A 24,207-nucleotide genomic window follows, 5' to 3' on the forward strand; every position below is an offset into this window, starting at 1 on the left:
TAACACATATATAAACATTTTAAACATGAATTTATACAGAAAATTTTCATCTAGGGCAGTGGTTCCCAAACTTTTTTGAATCACGGCGCCCCAGAGTATCAGTGTCACTGTTTTCACAGCACCCCTAAGTTTAAGTATGTTATTGAGAACTTAAAAAAAAAATGTAGAAAACTGGTAAAGTGAAGTAAATTGTGCTGACTTGTCATCCTTAGGTCCAGTTATGTGGTGTTGGACAGGTTTGCGCTTCTGTTTGTCCACATATTTACATTACATTGACTATAAATAATTTGATTTAGTGCTGGACCATCAACCTGAGGCACCCCTGCAAGTGTCCCAAGGCACCCCAGGGTGCCACGGCACACAGTTTGGGAACCACTGATCTAATTTTTAAGTATGTTTTGTTATTTTTCTTTCATATTTACATAAACACAGACTCACTTGATATCAAATATTGCAACAAAAAAGATATGGTGCCAATAATTCTTCTCTGTATTTAACTATTGCTAACCTGTGTTATATATATATATATATCTTTGGATTTATGTATCTATTGCAGTTTTTCACTGACTTTTTGGGGATTTAAGTTCCTATTACAGAACATATTTATTCACTGCTAACACTGATAAACGGTCATCAGTTTGCATGGTGATTAAGCTAATTTTCATACAGAGAGAAAAATATTTATCAATTGATTACACTATTGGCAGATATTATTAAGTAACCTCTTACAAATGGAAAAGAGGATTCCATCTCTAAATCTATATTAGGAATAAATAAATAAATATAATTTATGACTGAATTTCTGGTTCTAGAATAGGGAATGTAGTTATGAGACCGGCGGCCACGATGCCACCGGTCTCAATTCCGACAAGGAAATCCCGACAAGGACTTAAAATAGGCATTGAAATAACAAGAGATATGGTAAGAACTTACCTTTGTTATCTCTGTTTCTACGAAGTCCATAGGGTCCACAGGGTTGACCTTGGGGTATAGCTGGATCTGGATCCATGGGCACCATGCAGTTAAAGCTTTAGCTGCTCCCAGGATGCACTTGGGTCCGTCCTCCTCTATACCCCGCCCCCGAGCCACAGCACCTCAGTTGGTAAGCAGCCAAGGCCGGAGGAGGAGACTAAACAGAGAGAAGGAAGACTGGAACACACAAGAAATCATACTCACAGAAATGGGAGACGGAAAACCGGTGACCAGCCACACAGCCCATTTGAAGCCAGGTGCGTCAGGGCGGGCGCCCTGTGGACCCTATGGACTTTGTAGAAACAGAGATAACAAAGGTAAGTTCTTACCATATCTCTTGTTTTCTACTTCAGGGTCCATAGGGGGTCCACAGGGTTGACCTCGGGGATGTCCCAAAGCAGTTCAACTAAGGGCGAGGATGCTCCTGTGCTGAAAGGAGCACCCGGCACCCAAAGGATGCATCCTGAGAGGCGAAGGTGTCAAACGCATAGAACCTCAAAAACGTTTGAATTGAAGACCAAGTGGCCACCTTACACAGCTGAACAGCAGAAGCGCCACGTCTAGCAGCCCAAGAAGGACCCACAGAACGAGTGGAATGAGCCTTAACAGAGGCTGGCACAGGTAAACCCTCCTGTGCATAAGCCTCACAAATAACAGAACGAAGCCAACGGGCTAACGTTTGTTTGTTGGCAGGCCAACCCCTCTTGTGAAAACCAAAGAGGATAAACAAGGAATCAGACTTCCTAACCGAAGCCGTCCGGTCCACATAGATTCTAAGCGCCCGGACCACATCTAAGGAAGTCTCACCAGCTGAAAGATCAGGGGACTGAAAAGCTGGCACAACAAGTTCCTGATTAATGTGGTACTTCGAGACCACTTTGGCCAAAACTCAGGACGAGTGCGGAGCACCGCTCTGTCCTGGTGAAAAATCAGGAAAGGAGGGTGACAGGAAAGCGCCCCCAATTCAGACACCCTCCTGGCCGAAGCAATTGCCAGGAGAAAAACAGTCTTAAATGTTAGCCACTTGAGCTCCACCGACTCAAGAGACTCAAACGGAGGACCCTGCAGGAACCGTAGAACCACCGCCAAGTCCCAAAGGAGCCAAAGGAGGCACAAAGGGAGGCTGGATCCTGAGAACACCTTGGAAAAAGGTGTGAACATCCGGCAGTATTGTAATGCGCCGTTGAAACCACACGGACAAGGCGGACACATGAACCTTCAGAGATCCAAGGCGTAAGCCGAGGTCCAATCCTGACTGAAGAAATTCCAAGATCCTAGAAACTCGGAACACCTGAGGATCATAATGTCTGGACTCACACCACTGAAAGTAAGTGTGCCACACCCTGTGATAAATCCGTGCTGAAGCAGGCTTGTGTGCCCTGAGCATGGTACCAATAACCGAACTGGAGAAGCCCCGAGACCTCAAGACAGCTGTCTCAAGAGCCACGCCGTCAGAGACAGCCGACCCAGATCCGGGTAAAGGCAGGGCCCTTGAGACAACAGGTCCCGATGCTGAGGAAGAAGGTACGGCGCGTCGATGGAGAGGCTCCTGAGATCGGAGTACCAAGGACGTCTGGGCCACGCCGGAGCCACCAGCACGAGCGTGCCGCCGTCCTGCTTGAATTTCCGCAGAACCCGAGGAAGTAGGGATATCGGAGGCAACAGATACGCCAGGTGAAACGCCCATTTCACCGACAACGCGTCCGCAAGACTTGCGCCTGCGTCTCTTGTCCTTGACCCGTAAACGGGCAACTTGTGATTGTGACGGGAGGCCATCAAGTCCAGCTCCGGCAGTCCCCACCTGTCCACGAGTAGCTGAAACACCTCTGGGTGAAGCGACCATTCCCCGGGATGCACGTTGTGACGGCTAAGGAAGTCCGCTTCCCAATTGAGGACTCCGGGGATGAAGACCGCCGAGATCGCTGGAATGTGACACTCCGCCCAAGTCAGGATGCGAGACACCTCCGATATCGCTGCCCGACTGCGAGTTCCGCCTTGGTGGTTGATATACGCCACCGTGGTGGCGTTGTCGGACTGCACCTGTACCGCCCTTCCGTGAAGAGCGGGACCGGACGACTGCAGGACCCTGTATACTGCCCGCAGTTCCAGGATGTTGATGGGGAGAACAGTCGGGACCGACAGACGGTCCGCAATAGACACCAGCACGGTGGTTCCTGCGTCAGAGAAGGTCTGGATGGACCAGGAGCCACCTGGCACCGACTACACAGGCCATCCTGTGACAAATCCTCCCTATCCACTCCTGCAGAACAGCGTCCGCAGGAGGCCAACACCGGAGCCACTGAGCGCTCAACCTCCTCGTCTGACATGACAGAATATATTATATAGACAAAAAAATATATATCTGGCAACAGGGCAGAAGTAAACGCACTCACCGGTGTTTTGAACAACAGCCCACAATATGGCACTGTGTAGCACACCACTGTATGTGACTGACCTCACAAATACGTGATTTATATAGGTGAGGTCTGTAGAAACGCCCCTCCCCCACACACCTGTAGGGCTTGTAGGAGAAGTAAAGGGACAGGTATAAGCTGACAGTAAGTGGAAAATAAGCACAGACAGGCAGCACTAGCAAAAGTCACATACCATGCAGAGAAGATATACTCACTGCACCTTTCCACTACAATCAACCTGCCCAGATTCAGTGTCTGGGAGGGCTATAGTGCTGTGTACGCTGTCCTTAAATCGGGGGAGAGGTACACAGGGGAACGGTCCGCGTGCTCCCTGAGATCTGCGTTGCCACAGAGAAAATGGCCACCAGAGACCTCAGAGGAGGAGTGGCCGAAGAGTCTGCAGCTCAGCGACGCCAGACTGCGTGCTGAAAGGCGCGCTGAGCTGAGGGGAGGAGCCGCAAGACAGGGAAGGCTTTCCCCCTGGCTAGTCTCTTAACCCCAGGGCTTGCTGGCTTCCCGCTTGCCAGTATATCCCTGGTGGTCTAGTGGTCCCACGGGGTATTCCTCCTCAGAGGGGGAGCCCGCCGCCACCGCTAGCAGCCCCCGGTCTGTCCCCTAGGACCGGGGGCAAAGGACTGCATTTGCAGGCAATACCCGCAAGCCGCCGCTAATCGGCGGCTCGCGGCTTACCTTATCCCCGGCGACTCCGGCAGCAGTCCAGGGAGGTACCCAGAGTCCGGCTAGTACGGACTCTGGCCCCCCCGCCGCGATCCCCAGTGCAGTACTGGCGTCACAGCGCCAGCGGGGAAGGAGAGCGGCAGCGTGGGCGTCTGCATAGACAGCCCGTCGCTGCCACACTAGAGAGCCTCTGTTTAAAAAATCTAACAGGCTCCTTTTTTTTTTTTTTTTAAATAAAAGGCTTTTGGGGGCTGCTCCTGCAGCCCCCCTGCGCAGGTGACCCGACTCCGGCCGGGCACCAACTCAAACTGAGGTGCTGTGGCTCGGGGGCGGGGTATAGAGGAGGACGGACCCAAGTGCATCCTGGGAGCAGCTAAAGCTTTAACTGCGTGGTGCCCATGGATCCAGATCCAGCTATACCCCAAGGTCAACCCTGTGGACCCCCTATGGACCCTGAAGTAGAAACCAACGCTTACCTTAATCCCGACGCCGGAATGCAGAAGGACGCCAGCCCGAACGAGGTAAGTTCGGGGCGCCCCTTAGCATTAGCCATGGGGGGGGGGGGAGGATTAAGTTTAGGGAGTGTAGAAGGGTTAGGCACCCCTAGGTGGGGAGGATTAGGCACCACTTTAAGTTTAGGCACTAACGGGAAAGTGGGGGTGCAAAGTGGGGAGGGAGCAAAGTGGGGAGGGTTAGACTACAAAAAGGGAGGGTTAGGGCGGGGAAAGGGGGAGGGTAAGTATACTTACCCGACCCCTGTTGGGATACCAACCATCGTGCCGCCGCTGTCGGTATTCTGACAGGAGGCATCTCGTCAGCCGGCATTACATACCCATTCCCTAGAATAGTTAGAACTGTTATAAAGAGCTCTAAATTGCATGCATTATACATGTAATGTATATTTTATGTAAATTGTAGTCTTTGGGTCATATGTAATAGCCAGTAAGATGCAAGTACGGGCGCAATTCCACGATTCCTCAAATACAAAGGGCCTTATATAATGCAATGCTTGTATTTTTTAAAAGGCAATAATTTAAAAGGCTAAAACTTAAGTAGTTTCATGCTCTACTTTTTGGTATTAATTTGACTTGTTAGCGTTGTTTCTTTTTTGTTGTAATATTTAATACTTAGCAGTTTGCAACCTCCAAGTACAGCTACTTAATGTTTACTCCGCATCTTTCCCAGGGAACTATATATATATATAATATATATATATATATTTTTATTTATTTATTTATTTATTTTTAATTTTGAGCACTTGATATCACTCATAAACAATGCTTTGTACCACATTGGAAAACGGGTGTTTAAAGCACCCATAGATATGGTTACTACTCATATAGTATTGATGTAATTGTGTTGATGCACTTAGCAGAGCACTGGACTTTATTTTGCAGAAAGGTATCTTACCTTCTTTATGTAGAACAACAGTAACAGTTTCAGTGTCTGGACAACCGGAATGAGAGGACAAAACAGAACACCAAGCCTACATCAGAAGGAGAACAGAAGATACATGAATGATAGAAAGGTGCTACATAATCAAACAATGAATACGGAAAATAAAAGAAAAAGGAAAATGTACTATTGTACGCATATATTATTGTATTTACGAGCCTATTTCTTTGCTTGTACACGGATATTGTATTGCTTTTGTGCATGGCGTAAAAATGTGAAAAAAACAAATTGTGACGGTGCTCCATAGAACAACCAACATAGCTGTGTGACAGCGACCACAACTAATGACAATGTAAGAGTGTGAAAAAGCTATTTCTAATGTAGTAGGAAGAAATACATGACAAATTATGTTCCATGCCCTTGAAGACAGGGGACTGAGGGAAAAAAAACAACTTCTCCTTGTAACCCTCCTGCTCCTTCTCAGTCTTTTATTGAAGTGTTCTGCATAGGAGGTGTCTATAGGGCATTAGTAATAGTGATAAAGGTAGACTTCTAAGTCAGGTAACCAGACGTCACTCTCCGGTAAAGTACACATTAAAAAGTTCTGTACCAATATGGGCAATGAGCAATAAGCAGCAGTTTTTCTGGAAGGTAATGTGCCAGATGCAGACAGGAGAGACCCACAAGTAACCCTGTTGGCAGGTGCTGGAGATCAGGGCTATCTTTCTAGCATTTCCACTTTATAGAGTGCTCTAGTGTTCAAATCGCACTTATTTCTTAGTCCTGCTTTGGGTGTAGCACAGGGTATTCATATAGCTGTTGTGGAACTACACATCCTAGCTTGCATGCTACAATTCAGCTAAAACTGTGGCCCTGCATGATGTGACGTGTACATGATGGGATGCTATTCCAGTGCCTGAATTTAGTGTCCTTAGACATAAAGAACACACATATACATGTCCCTCTCCAGACTGATCATCAACATTTCTCTGGTTCACCTTCCAAAGGAATAGATTTCTAATTTTGGGTACTGATATCAGCTCTGTGTGTCTTCTTTATGGCAGCACTTTTCCATCAATAGGAAACACACACACACACACACACACACACACACACACACACACACACACAAACTGCCACTGTCAAGAGCTCCCACCCTCTAGTAGGTGTAGGCGGGAAGCCATTGACATCATACCATAGGTGGGGCTATATACTGCATCTTTTAAGGAGTTCTATGTAGACATATTTTAAAAATAACAACAATTTTGTATTAATAAAATGTTTGAAATATTACTTAACGAGTGAATTGTACCATCTTCTGGGTGCTTCTGGTATGAGGGTCTAATTCGGGATTCTAAGGGACAATGGTTCCATTACGAGTGGTTCATTCATGTTAAGAAGAAACTATTTATGAGAGGACTTCATTATTTAATTAGGACTCGTTTTATCTCTCAAACTCATTTGATGAAATTCCTAGAGTGAGATTATGTTTATTTAGGCATGAACTCTGGACAAACAAAGTCTACTATACATCTCATATGTTTATTGTAATTGTTGAAATTTCTTAATCATCATTTAATGTTGTGAGCACTCTCTTGGTTATTTTTGGTGTGTATGTGTTGGGTGTAGATCTTATACTAACAGGATATCTGCCGGGAGGTGCTGCTCTTCTACAAAAATCCTCTCAAATCCTATCAATTACTTTATTGAATACCGTTGAACATTGACATTTAGCGCAGGATAATTGTATTTTTTGGGTATAATACACACACACACACACACACACACACACACATATATATTTATTTATACACACACACACACACACACACACACACACATAATTACATACATCCAGACACACAAATATAACAAAATACAGCATTTTATTGTGGTTTATTTGAAACCGCAAAAATTAATATAACTCATAAAAAGAGGGAACTAGCACACATACTCTGCATGAGTTATAATAAATACTATGAATCAGAAATGCATGACATTGTGCCAGCCCATGAGCAGGAGACACTATGCAAACACTGTCAGATTTATCTACCAACACTGCTGTTGTGAAACTACAAGCCCCAGCATACCCTCCCACCGATCAGCTGGTAAAGCATGTTGGGACATGTAGTTTCACAACAGCTGGAGAGCCACAGGTTGGCCAGGGCTGGTCTAGTGCAGTGCAGTTTGTATATAATCCTTCCGTTTGTATTTCCTCCGGGTGCTCAGGTTTCCTCACAAATGACAACATCATACTGGTAGGTCAATTGGCTGCTGCCAAAAATGGACCCCAGTTTGTGTATGTTAGGGAATTAATTGTAAGCTCCAATGAGGCAGGGACTGGTGTGAGTGTCTAATATTTTGTGTACACCCCTGCACGATATGGCGGCACGATACAAATAAATTAGAAGAATAATAATTATAATGATGATCTCACCAAGACAGAGTCTGGCCATAAATCAGCTCTAGCACATTGCGAGCAATGTCATACTCCAGCCGGCACTTTTGTTTGCTTCTCTTTTCCAGGATTATCCTGTCACAAAGAAGGAGTACACATGTATGCACCAGTGTGAGAAGGGGAGGCTCTTGACGGGACTTTGGTCTTAAGGACACAGCTTGAAATGACAGATATTTACCTCCAAAGCAGCTCTCCAAATAGAGAGTCCAGCAGAGTGAAAATGAAATCCATGATCACAAAGCGGTACAACTCCTGCCCAACAAATGTTTCCCAGCACTGAAAGAACAAAGAGCCTGTTGTTCATATTCTAAGTAAAGAAATGAGAGAGAGAAGGAGCTTCTATGTTCCAGATAAGCCACAACAGGTGGGAAAATGATTGCTGCAAACTCAGTATTTATCATTAAGAAACTGATGTCCTGAAACTGAAGGGAAAATGTTATCGGGTAGAAAATAGGTCTTATATAGGTTCATAAATGTGTGGATAACAAGTGCCTTAACGTAGGAGATTTAAAACATGGGAATTTCTAGAGAACAGTATTACAGCGGAATCCATAATAGGTTGAAATCGTTTGTCATGGCCATAACACTTGATGATGGAGGCATGTCCTTACTATAGGGTGGAAGCTTCATCATATACCTTATTCTCCATGTATTTTGCTAACCAATGATAACACTTGATGATGAGGCATGTCCTTACTATAGGACGGCCGTTTCATTATATACCTTATTCTCCATGTATTTTGCTTCTCTTATTAACCAATGATAACACTTGATGACGAGGCATGTCCTTACTATAGGGTGGAAGCTTCATCATATACCTTATTCTCCAAGTATTTTGCTAACCAATGATAACACTTGATGATGAGGCATGTCTTTACTATTGGACGGCAGTTTCATTATATACCTTATTCTCCATGTATTTTACTAACCAATGATAACACTTGATGACGAGGCATGTCCTTACTATAGGACGGCCGTTTCATTATATACCTTATTCTCCATGTATTTTACTAACCAATGATAACACTTGATGATGAGGCATGTCCTTACTATAGGACGGCCGTTTCATCATATACCTTATTCTCCATGTATTTTGCTTTTCTTATTAACCAATGATAACAGAGAATGCCGAGGATGACAATCTTCAGCATAAGATTTCTAGGAGAAAGGACAGTAAGAGAAGACGGAGATTAGTTGTTGGTGAGGCGGCATGGTACAAGTAATAACTATCAGCAGTCACTTTGGATAGTTACTAACCTGCAGATGGCAAGATAGACTTCCAGAATGGGGGAGTCCAGGCGCTCCCAGTGCCCCAGGGCACGGTACATGTATGGTAGAAGTAGGTTACACAGAGATACTGCCAATGGCAGCGGCAGCAGCATTGCCTCCACTTCTGGCTCTCTGCTATATCTCAGCCGCATCCGGTGATCCTGTGCAAAGGTACAACGTGAGGCATTTCTAAAATCCAATACATCTTGCTCCTATTTACTGATATAACCCAGATATGACCACTCAGCACTGACCTTATGTAGATATTCTGCAAGGAGGAAAATGACCACTGCGGACCCCAACCAACTGCCCACACACAAAGCCCAGGAGAAGACATGGACACATACACTCTGCAGCCTCTTTCTCAAGTCATGCTGATGCTTATTCTGCTGATGCTCACTCAGCAACTCCTGAAATGGAAAACCCAGAGGTGTATACCAAACTGCAGGAATAAACACACATATCACAAAGAAAGCCGTAAGATAGGCCAAAACACTGGAAAATACCAGCATCAGACGCTGGGCTTACACCTGGACAATCTAAGGTGGAGATGACCAATATGGCCACATATACCAAATTAATGTGCATCATGCCAGCAAACTGAATATAATTATAACCATACTATAATGACATGTATTAGATATATAAAAAAAAAAAAAAGTTACTCTAGGTTATTAGTTTGATCATTATAGTGCAGGGACGTGCAGTCAGGGGAGGCACACGAAAGCATGCCCATGTCAGTCAGGCAGATGTGATTATACAGCGGATCCATCACTGGATCCGCTGACGACACTGGTGAGTAGTGGTCAGCAGGACGACAGTGGGAACACTGCGGAGGTGCAGGCTTTGCAGCGGCAAGATGCGGCATAGATAGCCTTACGATAGGATCAAGTCCCTGCCAGCCATTCAGCAGAGTTTGGCAGCAGTTCCAATTTCAAAAAAGGCGCCTCAGCATAATTTTTTAAATTAAAGATGGCAGCTGTGAGCCAATCATGGCTCACCACATCACCCCGCCCCCTCTAGCTGGCTTATAGAAGCCAGCACGACGCAGCGGCTGGCAGTCAGCTGGTGGGAAAGGAGCGTGCAAGAACTCCCAAACATAGAAGATGCAGTATCTTGGGGAGGCGGTGGCCCCCAGGTGAAGACGCCAGAAGCCCTATTGAGGAGTCGGCCATGATGTCACATAATAAACTTTTAGTAAAAAATTTAGTGCCTGGTATTTATTTTAATATTTTCTTTAGAGGCGGACTACAGGTGCCAGCAGGCCCTTAAGGTCAGGGCATGTAGGCACTTGTGATTCTCCAAATGCCGGCATTCTGGGACCTGTAGGATACCTGTAAAGAACAGTATTATCATACCATGAACCCTGCACCCACCGCCTCTAGGGGTCCGGGGCATAGCACTGCACTTTCAGCCCAGTGCTGGTTATTGTTTGGTCGGGGGGGACCCAATTTAAATTTTTTGGGATCCCCACTTTCCAGCCCTGGGATGACTAGTTTCGGGGTGGTTAATGTGATGGCAGGGGGACCCCATACTGAGTGTACCCCCAGCTATGGCATTATCCCCCCATCTGGTTCAGCCGGTGCTGGTTATTATTAAATAGGGAAACCCTACACTGTTTTTTGTTTCTTTTAAAGAGGGGGAGCATTATTCAGGCACTACCTCCACAGCCAATGACCTCACCGCACATCACTGTTATAGTGACATACTTGTCTTTTTTTGATAGGTAATCTATCTATATATGGCTAAAGTTGTACGGAGTATCCAGGTACTATAGAAACAAATGATAATGATGTAAATCAAGAATACTTGTGACGTAGCCCCCATGGTGGTCTTTGGTACTTTCAAGCAATGGCAGTGATGAAGGAAAGCATCAAAAGACTCTGCTCTTTATGTCCAGACAATGGGAGGGCTGGCAAAGGGCAATTGCATCTGGCAAACCCATCTACCCACTTGACCAGTAAACATTAGTTTTAGCAGTTTTAATTACACAAATCCAAAAATCAGGTGGATCTGTACAACTGGCATAGGTTTACTCAGCTGCAATATTCTCCAGGATGCAGGATAAATGAAACGGAATCTGTATGAAATACCGGCTGATGCATGGCCGGCAGTTCGATTCCCGGCAGAGGCAGCCCGACAGATGCAGAGATCCCGGCAGCGGCAGCCCGACAGAGCTGGAAATCCTGATCATACCAAGGTAAGTAGAAACTAACATAACCCCCCTAACCCTCCTTAGGGGTGCCTAACCCTAACCTCCCCCCCTGTGCCTAACCCTAATCCCCCCCTTCCCCGCTGCCTACACCTAAATCCCCCGGGGGGGTGCCTACCCCTAACCTCCCCCCGGGGGTGCCTAACCCTAACCCCCCTTCCCCTAGCCTAACCCTAACCCTCCCCAGGGGGGGGCCTAACCCTAAGTCCCCCCCGGGTGCCCTAAACCTAAACCCCGCGGCGCCCCGTCGATCGGAATGCCGGGCGCCGGTCTCGGATCGGGCTTACGTCAGTCGGTTTCCCGATTGAATACCCAATGAGACACTCAGAGCAAATTTACTACTTGGGACAGGAAAGGGGGGAGGGGGCAGTTTTGGCAATAAATTGGCAATTTAATATTTAAAGTAGATACAACACCTGACCCAAATGACATCCATGTGCTAAAGAAACCATGTTCTGTCAGTCACAAACCACTGTTTCTTAGAAATATTGGCCCTGATTCAGAGCCGGACGCTCTGACCAGAGCGCTCGCTCTGAATCAGGGCCCACCTCCATAAATATGGAGCGTCCTCCTGGATGCTCGTATAGCTGTGGGTCACCACCCACAGCATATACGAACGTGCAGGATGATGGTCGCGATGGTCTTGACCATCGCAACCATCGAAACTGCGAGCAGAAGCCTGCGGTTGAGTTTCTCAACCGCAAGGCCAGGAGTGATTTTGGCTCTATCAGAGCCAAAATCACTCCCACTGACATCACTAGTGATGTCAGTGGGACCGGCTTCAGACGGTAGGCGTTCCCTTGGGAACGCCTCCGTCTGGCAGGCACGCCCCCGGCACGCCCACCAAAGGGGGCGTGCTGTCAGTCAACATCGACAGCACGCCCCCTTTGATGAGACACTACAAGCGAAGGAAAGTCCTTCACTCGTCGCGTCTCGCGCATGCGCACGACGGAGCTCCCTCCGTCATGCGCATGCGCAGTGCAGACCATCGACCCACTTGTGAGCGGACAGCCGCTCGCGAGTGGGTCTGAATGAGGGCCATTGTTTTTATATTGTTACTTAACTGCATGAGGTTGTTACCACAATAGCGTCATATAGCAGAATAATGATATGAAGTTCACCTTTAGCTGCATGTGGATATTCTCCCTCTGCCTCTGCACAGAACGGATACGGGTCACTTTGAAATCCCAAGAACTGAAAACTTTTAATGCCAGAGCTCCAGAGAAAAACCCTACTCTGAAGTTCTCGCCAAAGGAACAGGACATTCTGCAAAAGAAAGAGGCAGTGACATATAGCAGACATGAGGAATGGTAAGGCAATGTGCTACAATGAGACACCATGTACAGCACATACTTGTATACCAGAATAATGCATGTGCTCAGGAAGCCAACTCCCACTGTGAACAGATAAGCCAAGGGCATGTGGTAGGGAAGCCAGGTCCTGCCGCTGGGACACGCAGACCTGTTATACCCGGGGTAACAGACATCATTTAGGGTAACGTTGCTGTAATACCCATAATACATTACAGTGTCAGAGAAATAACCCTGAAAAAAAAATGAAGTGTTTGATAGATTAGGTAAACTAACATTTATCTATTACGCAGGCATGCTTACTTTTTTTACTACTATGTGTATGTGACTAATGTAAATATTAAGAGACAAGTATATAACAAGATTCCTGACGCAAGACTTTACTATATCGATGTCACTACAGCTGGGTAAACACCAAACAATATATCGTCCCAACGTGTATTGGTGTTCATTGCATCGTCCCATAGCATGTGCTGCACGTGTAGTTGCATGCAGCATGTAATGATACATGGATCGTGCAGTGCGTATGGTGCACGAGATGTATTGTTACATCGCTGGCCGTATCGCTGGGTCCACCGCCATAAGGTATATACACAGCTTAAGTCTGCTGGCGCATATTATTAAACCCTAATGTTCTTGCTTGTCCATATAATCCTTAGAGCCCAAAATGGACGGACACAACTACTTAAAATTGTTCATAGCCTGCACAGAGGGATATATAGGTATTCGCTCTTAGTTACAATTAATTAGAGGCTCCATCATACATAGCTGAAACAATGACAGAATATAAATTCTGTGTATTAGAGACTAGCCATGTAGATCCCATTCACAGCTGACTGAAGACCAGAGAACCATCATCATACACACTTACAGCTCCAGTGAGGAGTTCCAGGCTGGTGAAAGCACGTGTGTTTGGGGAAGCAGGAGGATGCACAGCCTGTGGAGTGACAATGAACAAAAGCCACAAAAGGCTCATGAAGATATTAAATTCCAAGAGAGTCTTTAGAAAAAGGAAATATGACAAGACACTAGATCCAAATCGCCCTCCAATCTGCTTCAGAGCCACCTGCCAAGGCTGCAAAGCATAGAGTGCCGGGAGGAATGAGAGCCAGCATTTATGTGTAGCCTGCGGAAAGGAGACAGATATATATTAAAGGTTACCCCTGTATCCTAATTTATAGCACTGATGGAATGAGCAGCTCACAATACAGGTTTCTCTCTGGTCTTACCATACTGATGTTATCTCTTATGGAGCTACAGCATGAGTTTTCATTCCTTCGCTTCCAAGATCCGCCAGCATCTAATGTCAAGTACCTGAAACAAATGGGGAAAAGGTAAATGCAGTGGTTTTTCAGTCAGTGACTAAAGAAAATATAGGACAGTAGGGTGTGCGGGACTATAGGCCCTAGACATGTGCAGCATATGCTTTATAGGAACATATATATGGGGAGAAGTATCAAACCTAGGAGAGAGATAAAATGGACAGAGATAAAGTACCAACCAATCAGCATTTCTCACTTTACAGGTTGTGTTTTAAAAATGACAGTTAGGAGCTGATTAGTTGGGACTTTGGACCTTATTCAGAGTCGGTCGCGAGCACCGATGCGCTCGTAACAGACTTGATGGTTAGGCCTTTGCACGCGCAGCGGCCGCACTGTGCGAGCGCAAGCCCCAGAGCGACAGAGAAACTCTGTCGCTCTGGAGCTCGCTACCAAGGGGCGGCTGTCGATGTTGATCGACAGCTGCCCCCGTTTGGTAGGCGGTCCGGGGGAATGGTTTCCAAAACCGTGGCGTTCCTTAACGAACGCCTACCATTTTGTGGGCGGCCGCAGTGACATCATCAGTGATGTTAGTGGGAGCTTCCTGCTCCAACAGAGCAGAAAACTCCCTGGGGCTTACGAGTGCCCAGACCCAACCTTAGGGTCTGGTCGTAAGCCCCAATGGTCGCGATGGTGATCACCATCGCGACAATCAACCTGGTCGGTCGTTAAGCTGTGGGTGGTAACCCACAGCTTAACGATCGACAAGGAGGCGGCCATTCGGGATGCAAGCGACCGTCCTGATTCAGTGCGACCGTTTCCATCTAACGACCGCCTCTGAATGAGGGCCTTTGGGGGTCATTCAGACCCGCTCACGAGCGCAGGACGCTCGCAAGCGGGTCGATGTTCCCCCACTGTGCATGCGCACGACGGAGGGAGCTCCGTCGTGCGCATGCACGAGACCCGGCGAGCAACGGGCTCTCCATCGCTCCGGGTCTCGCACCAAAGGGTGCGTGCTGTCAATGTTGATTGACAGCACGCCCCCTTTGGTGGGCGTGCCTGCCAGACGGAGGCGTTCCCATGGGAACGCCTACTGTCTGAAGCCGGCCCCACTGATAGAGCCAAAATCACTCCAGGGCTTGCGGCAGCGAGACCCTACCGCAGGGTCTCCGTCGCAAGCCCGATGGTCGCGATGGTCTTGACCATCGCGACCATCATCATGGACGCTCGCATATGCTGTGGGTGGTCACCCACAGCTATGCGAGCGGCCGCTCCATTTTCATGGAGGAGGGCACTGATTCAGAGCGAGCGCTCTGGTCAGAGCGTTCGGCTCTGAATCAGGCCCTTTGTCTCTCCAAGGTTTGATACACCTCCCCCATAGTCTTAATATTCCATGCACTGGACAGAGATGCTCTGTGTACTTCTCATGATACACTTTAGCTCTTTATAAATAAAAGATAATATTAAAAAGTATAATGCTCTATGAGTGGAAAATAATGACAAGTTGATTGATTACGCTTTACCTCAATTCCCTTTTCACACGGAGACTTAGAGGAAAGCTTTTAAGCAGGGTAATCCGTTGGGCTCCTGATGTTTTCTGTAGCTCTGACACAAGCAGCCTTTGGTGTTCTGGTGGGAGAGATACAATCACTGATAACACTATTACTATCCTTATTAATAAAGCACTAGGGGGCCCATTTAGCAAAGATAATTTGAGGTAAATTCCCCGAAAACACCTGTTTTCGGGGGTTTACCTCAAATATTAAGTATCCCCCGGATATATGAAAGAGGGACCGCAGTAGATATCTCCGATACCTGCTGTGATCCCTCCATTGCCGCCGGCAGCCGCCTCCCCATAGGTTTCTATGGGGGATGCGATGCTGCCAAATGTATCAATATCTGGAACGCGAAGCATTCCCGATATTAGCCCCAGCAGCTAACGCTATCTGAAGACAGTGTTAGCCGCTGTAGTCTATGGGGACTTACCGCATTTCTGCCGGCGGAGGGATCTCCCAGATCCCTCCGCCGGCAATGGGCGCCGCGCATGTGCAGTCCACGGGACTGCGCATGCGCAGCAGTCCCGCATGCACCCCAGCCACATTGCGGGGACGGGCTCTTTTCGGAGCCCGTCTCCCTGCATGTGCCGGATAGTACATTCAGCCGGTATGATCGCATTTTGCAATGCGATCATGGGCGGTACTGGATGCCCTGATCGCATTGCAAAATGCGATCATTAATAAATGGGCCCCTAACACGCTACACGGTGATGTACAAACAGACACATAAGTCCCTGCTTCAGTGAAGCTTACTATCTGAACTCCTACTACAGGTACATAAGTACAACCAGAATGATTTGGTCAGAAACCAAATAACCCACAAGTACAGTATGGTTCCGGGTTATGGCGAAGACCAATTTCTGTATCAGTCAGTACCTTTAGCTTACCCATAAAATCTCATCAGAGGAGTAACGAATAAAGTATTATGGTAATTTTATTTCAACCCTTTCTGTTTACATCTGATGCAAAGTCCAAACAGGATGGGTATGGGATGCCGGCAGTCGGGATCCCGGCGGTTAGAATCCCAACAGGGTTAGAATATTGACACTTTGTCGGTCGGTATGCTAACCCTCTCCCTACCCTAACCCTCCCTCCTCGGTGCCTAACCCTAACTTCCCCCTTCCCGCACCCTAAACCTAACACTCCCCCTAGTGCCTAATCTAACCCCTCACCCTGGTACCAGGGGCGTAACTAGGTATTTACAGGCCCCATAGCAAAAGTTTATAAGGGCCTCTATGTAGCACCCATTGGTGAAGAATGAATATATCATATGTAACTTTGACAAGGAAGATGGGTCCCCCCTAAGCTCTGGCCCCCATAGCAGCTGCATCCCTTGCAGCTATGGTAGTTATTCCCATGCTTGATACTTACCTTCGGGATTCTGGCACTGGGATTCTGACAGGTGTTGGGATTCCGGCGCCGGCATTCTGACCGCCAGAAACCCCTCCGTCTGTATTTTAACCGCATCCCGTCCAAACAAGGGAACCTCTCATTTAGCAGAATCCTTACCCTTTTCAGCTTCTATAGATTCTTCTCTGTGCCGTACACTGGGTCTGGCACTACGCTCCATATTATACAAAGATGGACGCTTCTTAGATTGTCGCTTCCTCACTGTGCGGTTATAATACTCGGATAACATGGCCCCTTTACAGCGTCCTTTAGGATAGGCATAATGAGAGAGAGAGAAAGAGAATTAGGTTGTGAAGAAAGGAACAGATAAAGTAATTGTTATACGACTAATAAGAAAATAAATGTCAGTGTAGATTCGGGGGGGACACAGGATGGCTCTAGCAGTTGAATATCTGTCCATCTCTAGCCGATCTCAGAGTTAAAGGGAAATTAGTACTATGGTTTGTGTTGACATCTCTATCCTTAAGCATACCATAATAAGGAGCTGCTAATCAATTTTGTATACATAAAATTTTGCGTGAAGGTCTTTCACTCACTGGAATACATTGGGAAAGTACAGTTCTGGTCTTGCCAATTCCAAATCAGTAAAACCAAATGAACAATCAACTCAATATTTTTTGTGCTTGAAATGCTCATTATTGCACACTACCATTAGAACACAGACATTACATAAAGTGACAGTGGCTAATGATTTCAGCATACTCAAGTATCCAAAGTAATCGGTTACTGCGCGTGCGCCGGAACACATGCATAAGGACGGAGATCAATAGTACGTGCTGGATTTTCCAATGTTTTCAGTGAAATGGGCAATTCTGGGCAGTAACTGGGCGACGACCATGCAAAGTGTTCCTTAGCGGTGGAGTGTCGTGGACGTGTATGCCGGCTTCCGAGATCGATTGTAAAGGACGGAAATTGGACGCCAGTTTCAGGCAGATCTTTTACACCCAGCATAAGGTGGGTCCAAGTCCTGATGCTAATGATGATAGTTGCGGATGCAGAAGTAACATCGGTGGGCGGGATAGGCTTCCACATGCCGATGCACAGATATTTAGCATATACTGGCGGAGTTTCATATTAGCATAAGGAAGTAGTTAGCCTGTCTTGGTCGTATGGAAAAGTGGAGATGCCCGATTCAGAATCGGACCCAAACTGAATGAGTTAAAAACAAGCATCAGACATTTGTCGACACCATAACATTAAAATTGTGAGGGCCCTCATGTACCATAGCAGCTGCATGCCAGCTACAACGGTAGTTATGCCCCTGATACTATGCTATACTTACCAATAGTACGACTTGGCATATTGGCAAGGATTCTCATGGTGGCCGTGTGGTGGTCATCCTGTGTCGCACACTGGTCACCTGGCAGAAGGAAAGAACACTATGACACTCCAACCACTCACCAAACCTACTAGATACAAAGCAACAAAAGAAAATCAGCAAACCTCCACATGTTAACATGGGCTGACCATATATTTTATTTCCCCAATGCTACCCCCTCTTTGTAGTAACATAAAGGCGACACAAGTCATACTTGCCGAATATAGAGGTGTGGTATAAGAGATAGACAGTAATTAGTTAGACAATGTCTAGATAGACATCAGATGTTAGACAGTCAATAGTTAGACAGGGAAAAAAGTTAGACACAAACAAAAGTCAGACACACTAAAGTTAGACATGTAAAAAGTTTGACAGGTATAAAAGGTCGACAGGGTCAAAAGTTCGACATGAAAATAGTCGACACAAAAATGGTCGACAATAATTTTTTTGGTTTTTTAGCCCTAATCTGAGCCTTAATCTGCACCCTAACCCTCCCTCCTGGTGCCTAACCCTAACTGTCGGGGTAAGTGCCTAACCCCAACACTCCAGTAAGTGCCTAACCCTAGCCCTCCCTCCTGGTGCCTAACCCTAACCATGGGGGTAAGTGCCTAACCCTCCAGTAAGTGCCTAACCCTAAAAAAAAATTTTAAAAAAATGTGTCGACCATTTTTGTGTCAATCTTTTTCATGTCGAATTTTTGACCCTGTCGATCTTTTTACATGTCTAACTTTAGTGTGTCTGACTTTTGTCTGTGTTGATATTTTATCCTTGTCTAACTTTTAACTGTCTAACATCTGGTGTCTATCAAGACATTGTCTAACTATTTACTGTCTATCTATAGTCCGGAACCCGAATAGACGAGGGCCACCTACATCCACTACAACTGACCACTCTACAACACTCCATGAATCCTTGCTGTAAGATGTTATATTTACAACCTTTGCTGAGATTCCAGACTTACAGCTCTCCTGTCACCTAGAAGAGCTTATGATGTGCTATAATACTATTAGTTATACTAGGAGAAGTTATTCAGAATATTATATACTAAGAATGCACTGTCATAGAAACACATTCTAATCAATAATGCTATAAATTTGCTACTGCAGAGGAAAAGCTAGAATGGGAAAATAGAATACTCAAAGCTAAGAACCCCTCCAAAGCGCTATTAAACAGAATATTATAAAAAAGATTTTCAACTAGTGCAGTTCTAGAATAGATATTTGTGACATCAACACTTTGGATTAGTGTCTACATAGCAGTGGTTCACCTGCAGGGGTGCCACAGGTTGGTGCTCCAGCACCAAATCAAAACTATTTATAGCCCATGTCAAAACCATGGCTGCCAATCATAAAATATGTGGACAAACAGAAGCAAAACCCTGTCCACCACCGTACACCTGAACCTAAGGATGACAGGTAAGCATAATTTAATGCTGATACTTTAGGCAGAGCCGTAACTAGACTTTTTGGTGCCCTGTGCCAGAAAGAGCATTGGCACCCCCCTCATTTTTCAAAGGGTTATAATGCACCCAAAAAAGGGCCATGGCTTCATGGGGAAGGGCCAGGGAAGAGATAGGAGATGCTGGGGATGAAATAAGAGGAAGTTACAAGTGAGAATTATAATAAACAGAAATTTGACAGGCCCAAACAGTGCCCCCTGAGGTGCCCTGTGCGATAGTACCGGCCGCACTACCGTAGTTACGGCCCTGACTTTAGGCCACCATGAATCAAGAACGTTTGGGAACCACTTGTGTATAGTATGTTTTATAAGCATATAAAAACAAAGACAGTAAACACTACGATTTTGGCATGTCATAGCTGTGTTTTCTGTTTGTTTGTTTGTTTGTTTGTTTGTTTTATTTCAGTCATATTGCCCTTTCAAAGCATACACATCACAGTACTGAACACCTGGGAGCAATTTATGCCAAATCAAAAACAGGATTTTTTTGGACACCTAAGAACAAAGACACATCCAAGACAGTTGTGGCCCATATTAGGTGAATTCATATACTGTAAAACCATTCTCTAGCACATACACGTCTCAAAATGTGCTAAATAGTCCCTTTTGTCTGCAACTAAGCAGCGTCATACTTTTGTACAAAATATGTGTTTTATGTGCATTATCTTTAATGCAATAAAAATACAATGTGCATGTACCCTGGGCACTGGTGCTGGTATGCCATACAGTTGCTGTGTGCGAATCAGACGCAACCCTGGTTAAAAAAGCAAATGATTGAGAACTGGTACAAGTGAGCCGCGGCACGCACCGCGCAATTCATCGTTGTGTTAAATGTGACTTTATTCTAATTACTTTGTAACTATAATGTTTACCTTTTTTATTAACAGTGGAAAAATTGTGGTGCAAACGTGTTTTTTTGGGTACATAAAAATATCTGTAATGTGATTTTTTATTGTTTTTAAACAAGTTTAAAACAATTGTAAATCCTATCAACATGTTCAAAAAAACACTTTTTCCCTATTTTTCACCTACTCAGGGGCTGCGAACTAAAACCCAGGTTAACACTCATCGCATTAAGCTGATTCAGATGTACGCAAACCCGATGGTTTGTGTACATCTCTGATAGTTAGAGATCTGCGCATGTGCAGGATATGTACTTTACATGTTCAGGTCTCTTTTTGCAACAACGGTCACAGGGCCTGATTCAGAGCCGGACGCTATTTGCGGACGCTCGTTCATAAAAAGGGGCTGGCTATTTAAATTAAGCGCTCGCTCTTTGCGGTCTGTTGACGCCTCTATGTCTGAACGAGCGAACAAAACATGCGCTCACTATTTAGGAAAAAACGCCCCCCTGGCCGCTCGCATCCTACGTCATCTCTGCTATTTATTTGATTAAATCGAGTACATCGAAAGGCGTATGAACTGCTCGCAGTGCTTGTGGTTGGATTTTGCTACCGCAATCATGCGAGCAGTTCAGGCTAAAAGACAACCAAGTGACGTGGTCAATGACACTGCTTTGTTAATTATGCACACCCTTAAAACGCCCGTTTTGACCGTTTGGAACGCCTGCGTTCGGATCTCCACTCCCCGTTTTCAAGCACCTTCCCCTGTTACCACCCACAAACGCCTCATTCTGTCACTCAAATTAGTAGGCATTCGCTATTTTGCGAGCACACGATTATCGACCGCACTGACTGGTTCGCGCATGCGTACTAAAACCCATACGCATGCGCAGATGTGCGAACATCGCTCGGAGTGAACGAGCGGCTGCTTACGAGCGGCTCTGAATCAGGCCCACAGTGCGCAGTACGTTTTACATGCTGCGGCCATTCAGGGGCTGGGTATGGGCAGCGGCGGACAGCGTTCCCGAAAACCAGGTGTGTCAGCCCCATTTTCTGGGAGTGGCTAGACCAATGTCTGTCTTCCTACGCAGATTTACTGACCCAGGCTAGGGAGCTGAGACGGCCATTCTGATGCAGCGACCGATGGTGGCGGTGGTGATCTGATGCTGCATCTTTATATGCAGCACTTGGATCTGCAATGCCTGCAGTGGGTATCTTTTGTCTTCAGATGCCTCCTGCGGCATTAGCATATTTTTACATTGCAGCGGCAATGCGATTAGAGTACAAGCCTGAATTCGGCCCGTAAAGCGGATTTCCTAATTGAGTAGCAAAAAGTTGCATTTGTGGGTGTTTGACCCTGGGTTTCAGAGCTAACTTTGCATGCAGCTACAATGTGACTAAAGCAAAACTCAGAAAGAAGTACGACTGCCCAGGACTTGCTACTCATAGTGGAGCGGTTAAATCGTGCCGCGCAATATAGCGCAAAAAGGATAGGTGTATGAGGACACACCTGTGAGACTACATAATACTGTAACCCTCACAGTAATTGGAACCAAAGTTTTCATTTACATATTTGTGAATTGATAAATATTTTACATTTATTGACGTCCGTTATAGAGTCTCAGCCTGTGTTGACTAAGGAAAGCATGTGAACATGTCGGCATTCCGCAGGGAGCGGATGGTTAAGGTTATACTGCGGGACCGGACGTTTAGCTGTGTGACGTCATGCTGCATATCAACATAAATAAATGTCGACATGACGAATGAGGATATACCCAACCCGCTGAGCACTGATGTTAGAGGTCACATGTAAACAATCACAAGTAGTAACTATACATGCTTACAACTCATTAATTGATTAAAGCGAGATCCATATTTATAGAAATATGGCAGCGATCACTGAGCAATTTTAGAATTCATTTTGAGTACACAGAGCTGTACTTATTTTAAAAGGGCAAAATAGATAATCCCTGTTTAATAACATATGTACTTTGTTAGATATATCATGTAAGTGACGTAATTTAAACAAAATCTAAAGTTTCCCTTCAGTGACAGACACTTCGCTCAGCTAAGCGATCGTTGTTGTGCAGCTCCCTAGAAAATGTTCTAGTTTTATCCATCGTGATCAAATACCTGTATTGCTATCAAGTTGCTGAAGCCCCAGAAATGTTTCATGCTCTGCATCTTGAATAACGCTGCTGAAGGAATTGTGCACTGCACACTCATCATAAGGGCTACAGGGATCAGAGGAGACAAGAGGTGACTGCACAAGAAGCACTTTCCATAGATAACTCACACTCATCATAAGGGCTACAGGGATCAGAGGAGACAAGAGGTGACTGCACAAGAAGCACTTTCCATAGATAACTCACACTCATCATAAGGGCTACAGAGGATCAGAGGAGACAAGAGGTGACTTTACAAGTAGCACTTTCCATAGATAACTCACACTCATCATAAGGGCTACAGAGGATCAGAGGAGACAAGAAGTGACTTTACAAGAAGCACTTTCCATAGATAACTCACACTCATCATAAGGGCTACAGAGGATCAGAGGAGACAAGAGGTGACTTTACAAGTAGCACTTTCCATAGATAACTCACACTCATCATAAGGGCTACAGAGGATCAGAGGAGACAAGAAGTGACTTTACAAGAAGCACTTTCCATAGATAACTCACACTCATCATAAGGGCTACAGAGGATCAGAGGAGACAAGAGTTGACTTTACAAGAAGCACTTTCCATAGATAACTCACACTCATCATAAGGTCTACAGGGGATCAGAGGAGACAAGAGTTGACTTTACAAGAAGCACTTTCCATAGAATAACTCACACTCAGGGCTGTGCTGGCATACAGGGGACAGGATGTCACTTACCTCTGCTCCTCCTGCACCTCTGGAATGTCCACAAGGAAAGTGAAGGACATCCTGGATTACAGACCCTGATGCTCCTAAGGGAAGACAAGCAGACCCCATGCTTAGGAGGAGTGACAGGAAAAGTGAGGACAAATGATAGACACACATCCCGTAGTATTAATAACGACATAAAGCTGCCTGTCCCATCCACTTACATTGATTACGAGCTACAAAAACATCCTCTACAGCCGGACACAGCAGCAGCCACATTTCTCCCAGCGTCACTGCTTCACACCCAGCCCCTCCGGGCAATAATTCCTAGCCCTACCGACAAAACTCCGATGGGGGGTGGAGAGAGAGAACCCTGGGGCTTTGTGTGCATGTGGAAGATCCGCCCCCTGAACCTGTCTGAGCAAAGTCGCAGAGAGCTGGGTGTGTTCTGCAGGTAGAATCTGACTCAGGTCACACACACACTCCCAGCTGAACGTGGAAGTAGTGCGATAGTTGTGACCGGTGTGTGCACAGTTGCTGCTACTGCAACCTGTCGTGCTGGCTGAGGACTCACTGCAGGCGGCTGGTGGGTGATATTCATATTGTACCAGCTGCAGAAACAGATGCACAGGAAGGGGGATCTGCACCACGTGACTTTGCATGCTATATTAACAAGTGTGTTGTATGACAGGACTGGAATGTTGTTTCAAAATCCATAATATACAATAGAGACAGCTGACAAATTGTCAATTATGTAAGCTGGTGCATTCTGATCATGCAACAATAGCACAACAATGTTACAATCTGT

At 45.9% G+C, this 24,207-nt stretch overlaps 1 protein-coding gene across 1 annotated transcript in view; it reads right to left on the bottom strand.

The window, feature by feature from the left end:
• TMC6 (transmembrane channel like 6) overlaps positions 1–23,997 on the bottom strand; it is a 31,218-nt gene extending 7,221 nt beyond the window's left edge. Inside the window, exons 1-16 of the mRNA XM_088475197.1 lie at positions 23,624–23,997; positions 23,430–23,503; positions 22,685–22,785; positions 18,216–18,293; positions 17,033–17,179; positions 15,491–15,596; positions 13,938–14,022; positions 13,580–13,834; positions 12,752–12,942; positions 12,520–12,664; positions 9,441–9,596; positions 9,175–9,347; positions 8,994–9,075; positions 8,096–8,193; positions 7,897–7,992; positions 5,475–5,550 (exon numbers count right to left, since the gene is read on the bottom strand). Of these exons, the coding sequence (XP_088331323.1) occupies positions 5,475–5,550; positions 7,897–7,992; positions 8,096–8,193; positions 8,994–9,075; positions 9,175–9,347; positions 9,441–9,596; positions 12,520–12,664; positions 12,752–12,942; positions 13,580–13,834; positions 13,938–14,022; positions 15,491–15,596; positions 17,033–17,179; positions 18,216–18,293; positions 22,685–22,785; positions 23,430–23,479 (1,839 nt within the window). The 5' untranslated portion in view covers positions 23,480–23,503; positions 23,624–23,997. The remainder of the gene's footprint in view (positions 1–5,474; positions 5,551–7,896; positions 7,993–8,095; positions 8,194–8,993; positions 9,076–9,174; positions 9,348–9,440; positions 9,597–12,519; positions 12,665–12,751; positions 12,943–13,579; positions 13,835–13,937; positions 14,023–15,490; positions 15,597–17,032; positions 17,180–18,215; positions 18,294–22,684; positions 22,786–23,429; positions 23,504–23,623) is intronic.
• Between the last annotated feature and the right edge of the window lie 210 nt (positions 23,998–24,207).

The sequence above is a fragment of the Taudactylus pleione genome, unplaced genomic scaffold, assembly GCF_031769625.1.
Source record: "Taudactylus pleione unplaced genomic scaffold, aTauple2 ptg000016l, whole genome shotgun sequence".
In the NCBI taxonomy this organism is placed as follows: domain Eukaryota; kingdom Metazoa; phylum Chordata; class Amphibia; order Anura; family Myobatrachidae; genus Taudactylus; species Taudactylus pleione.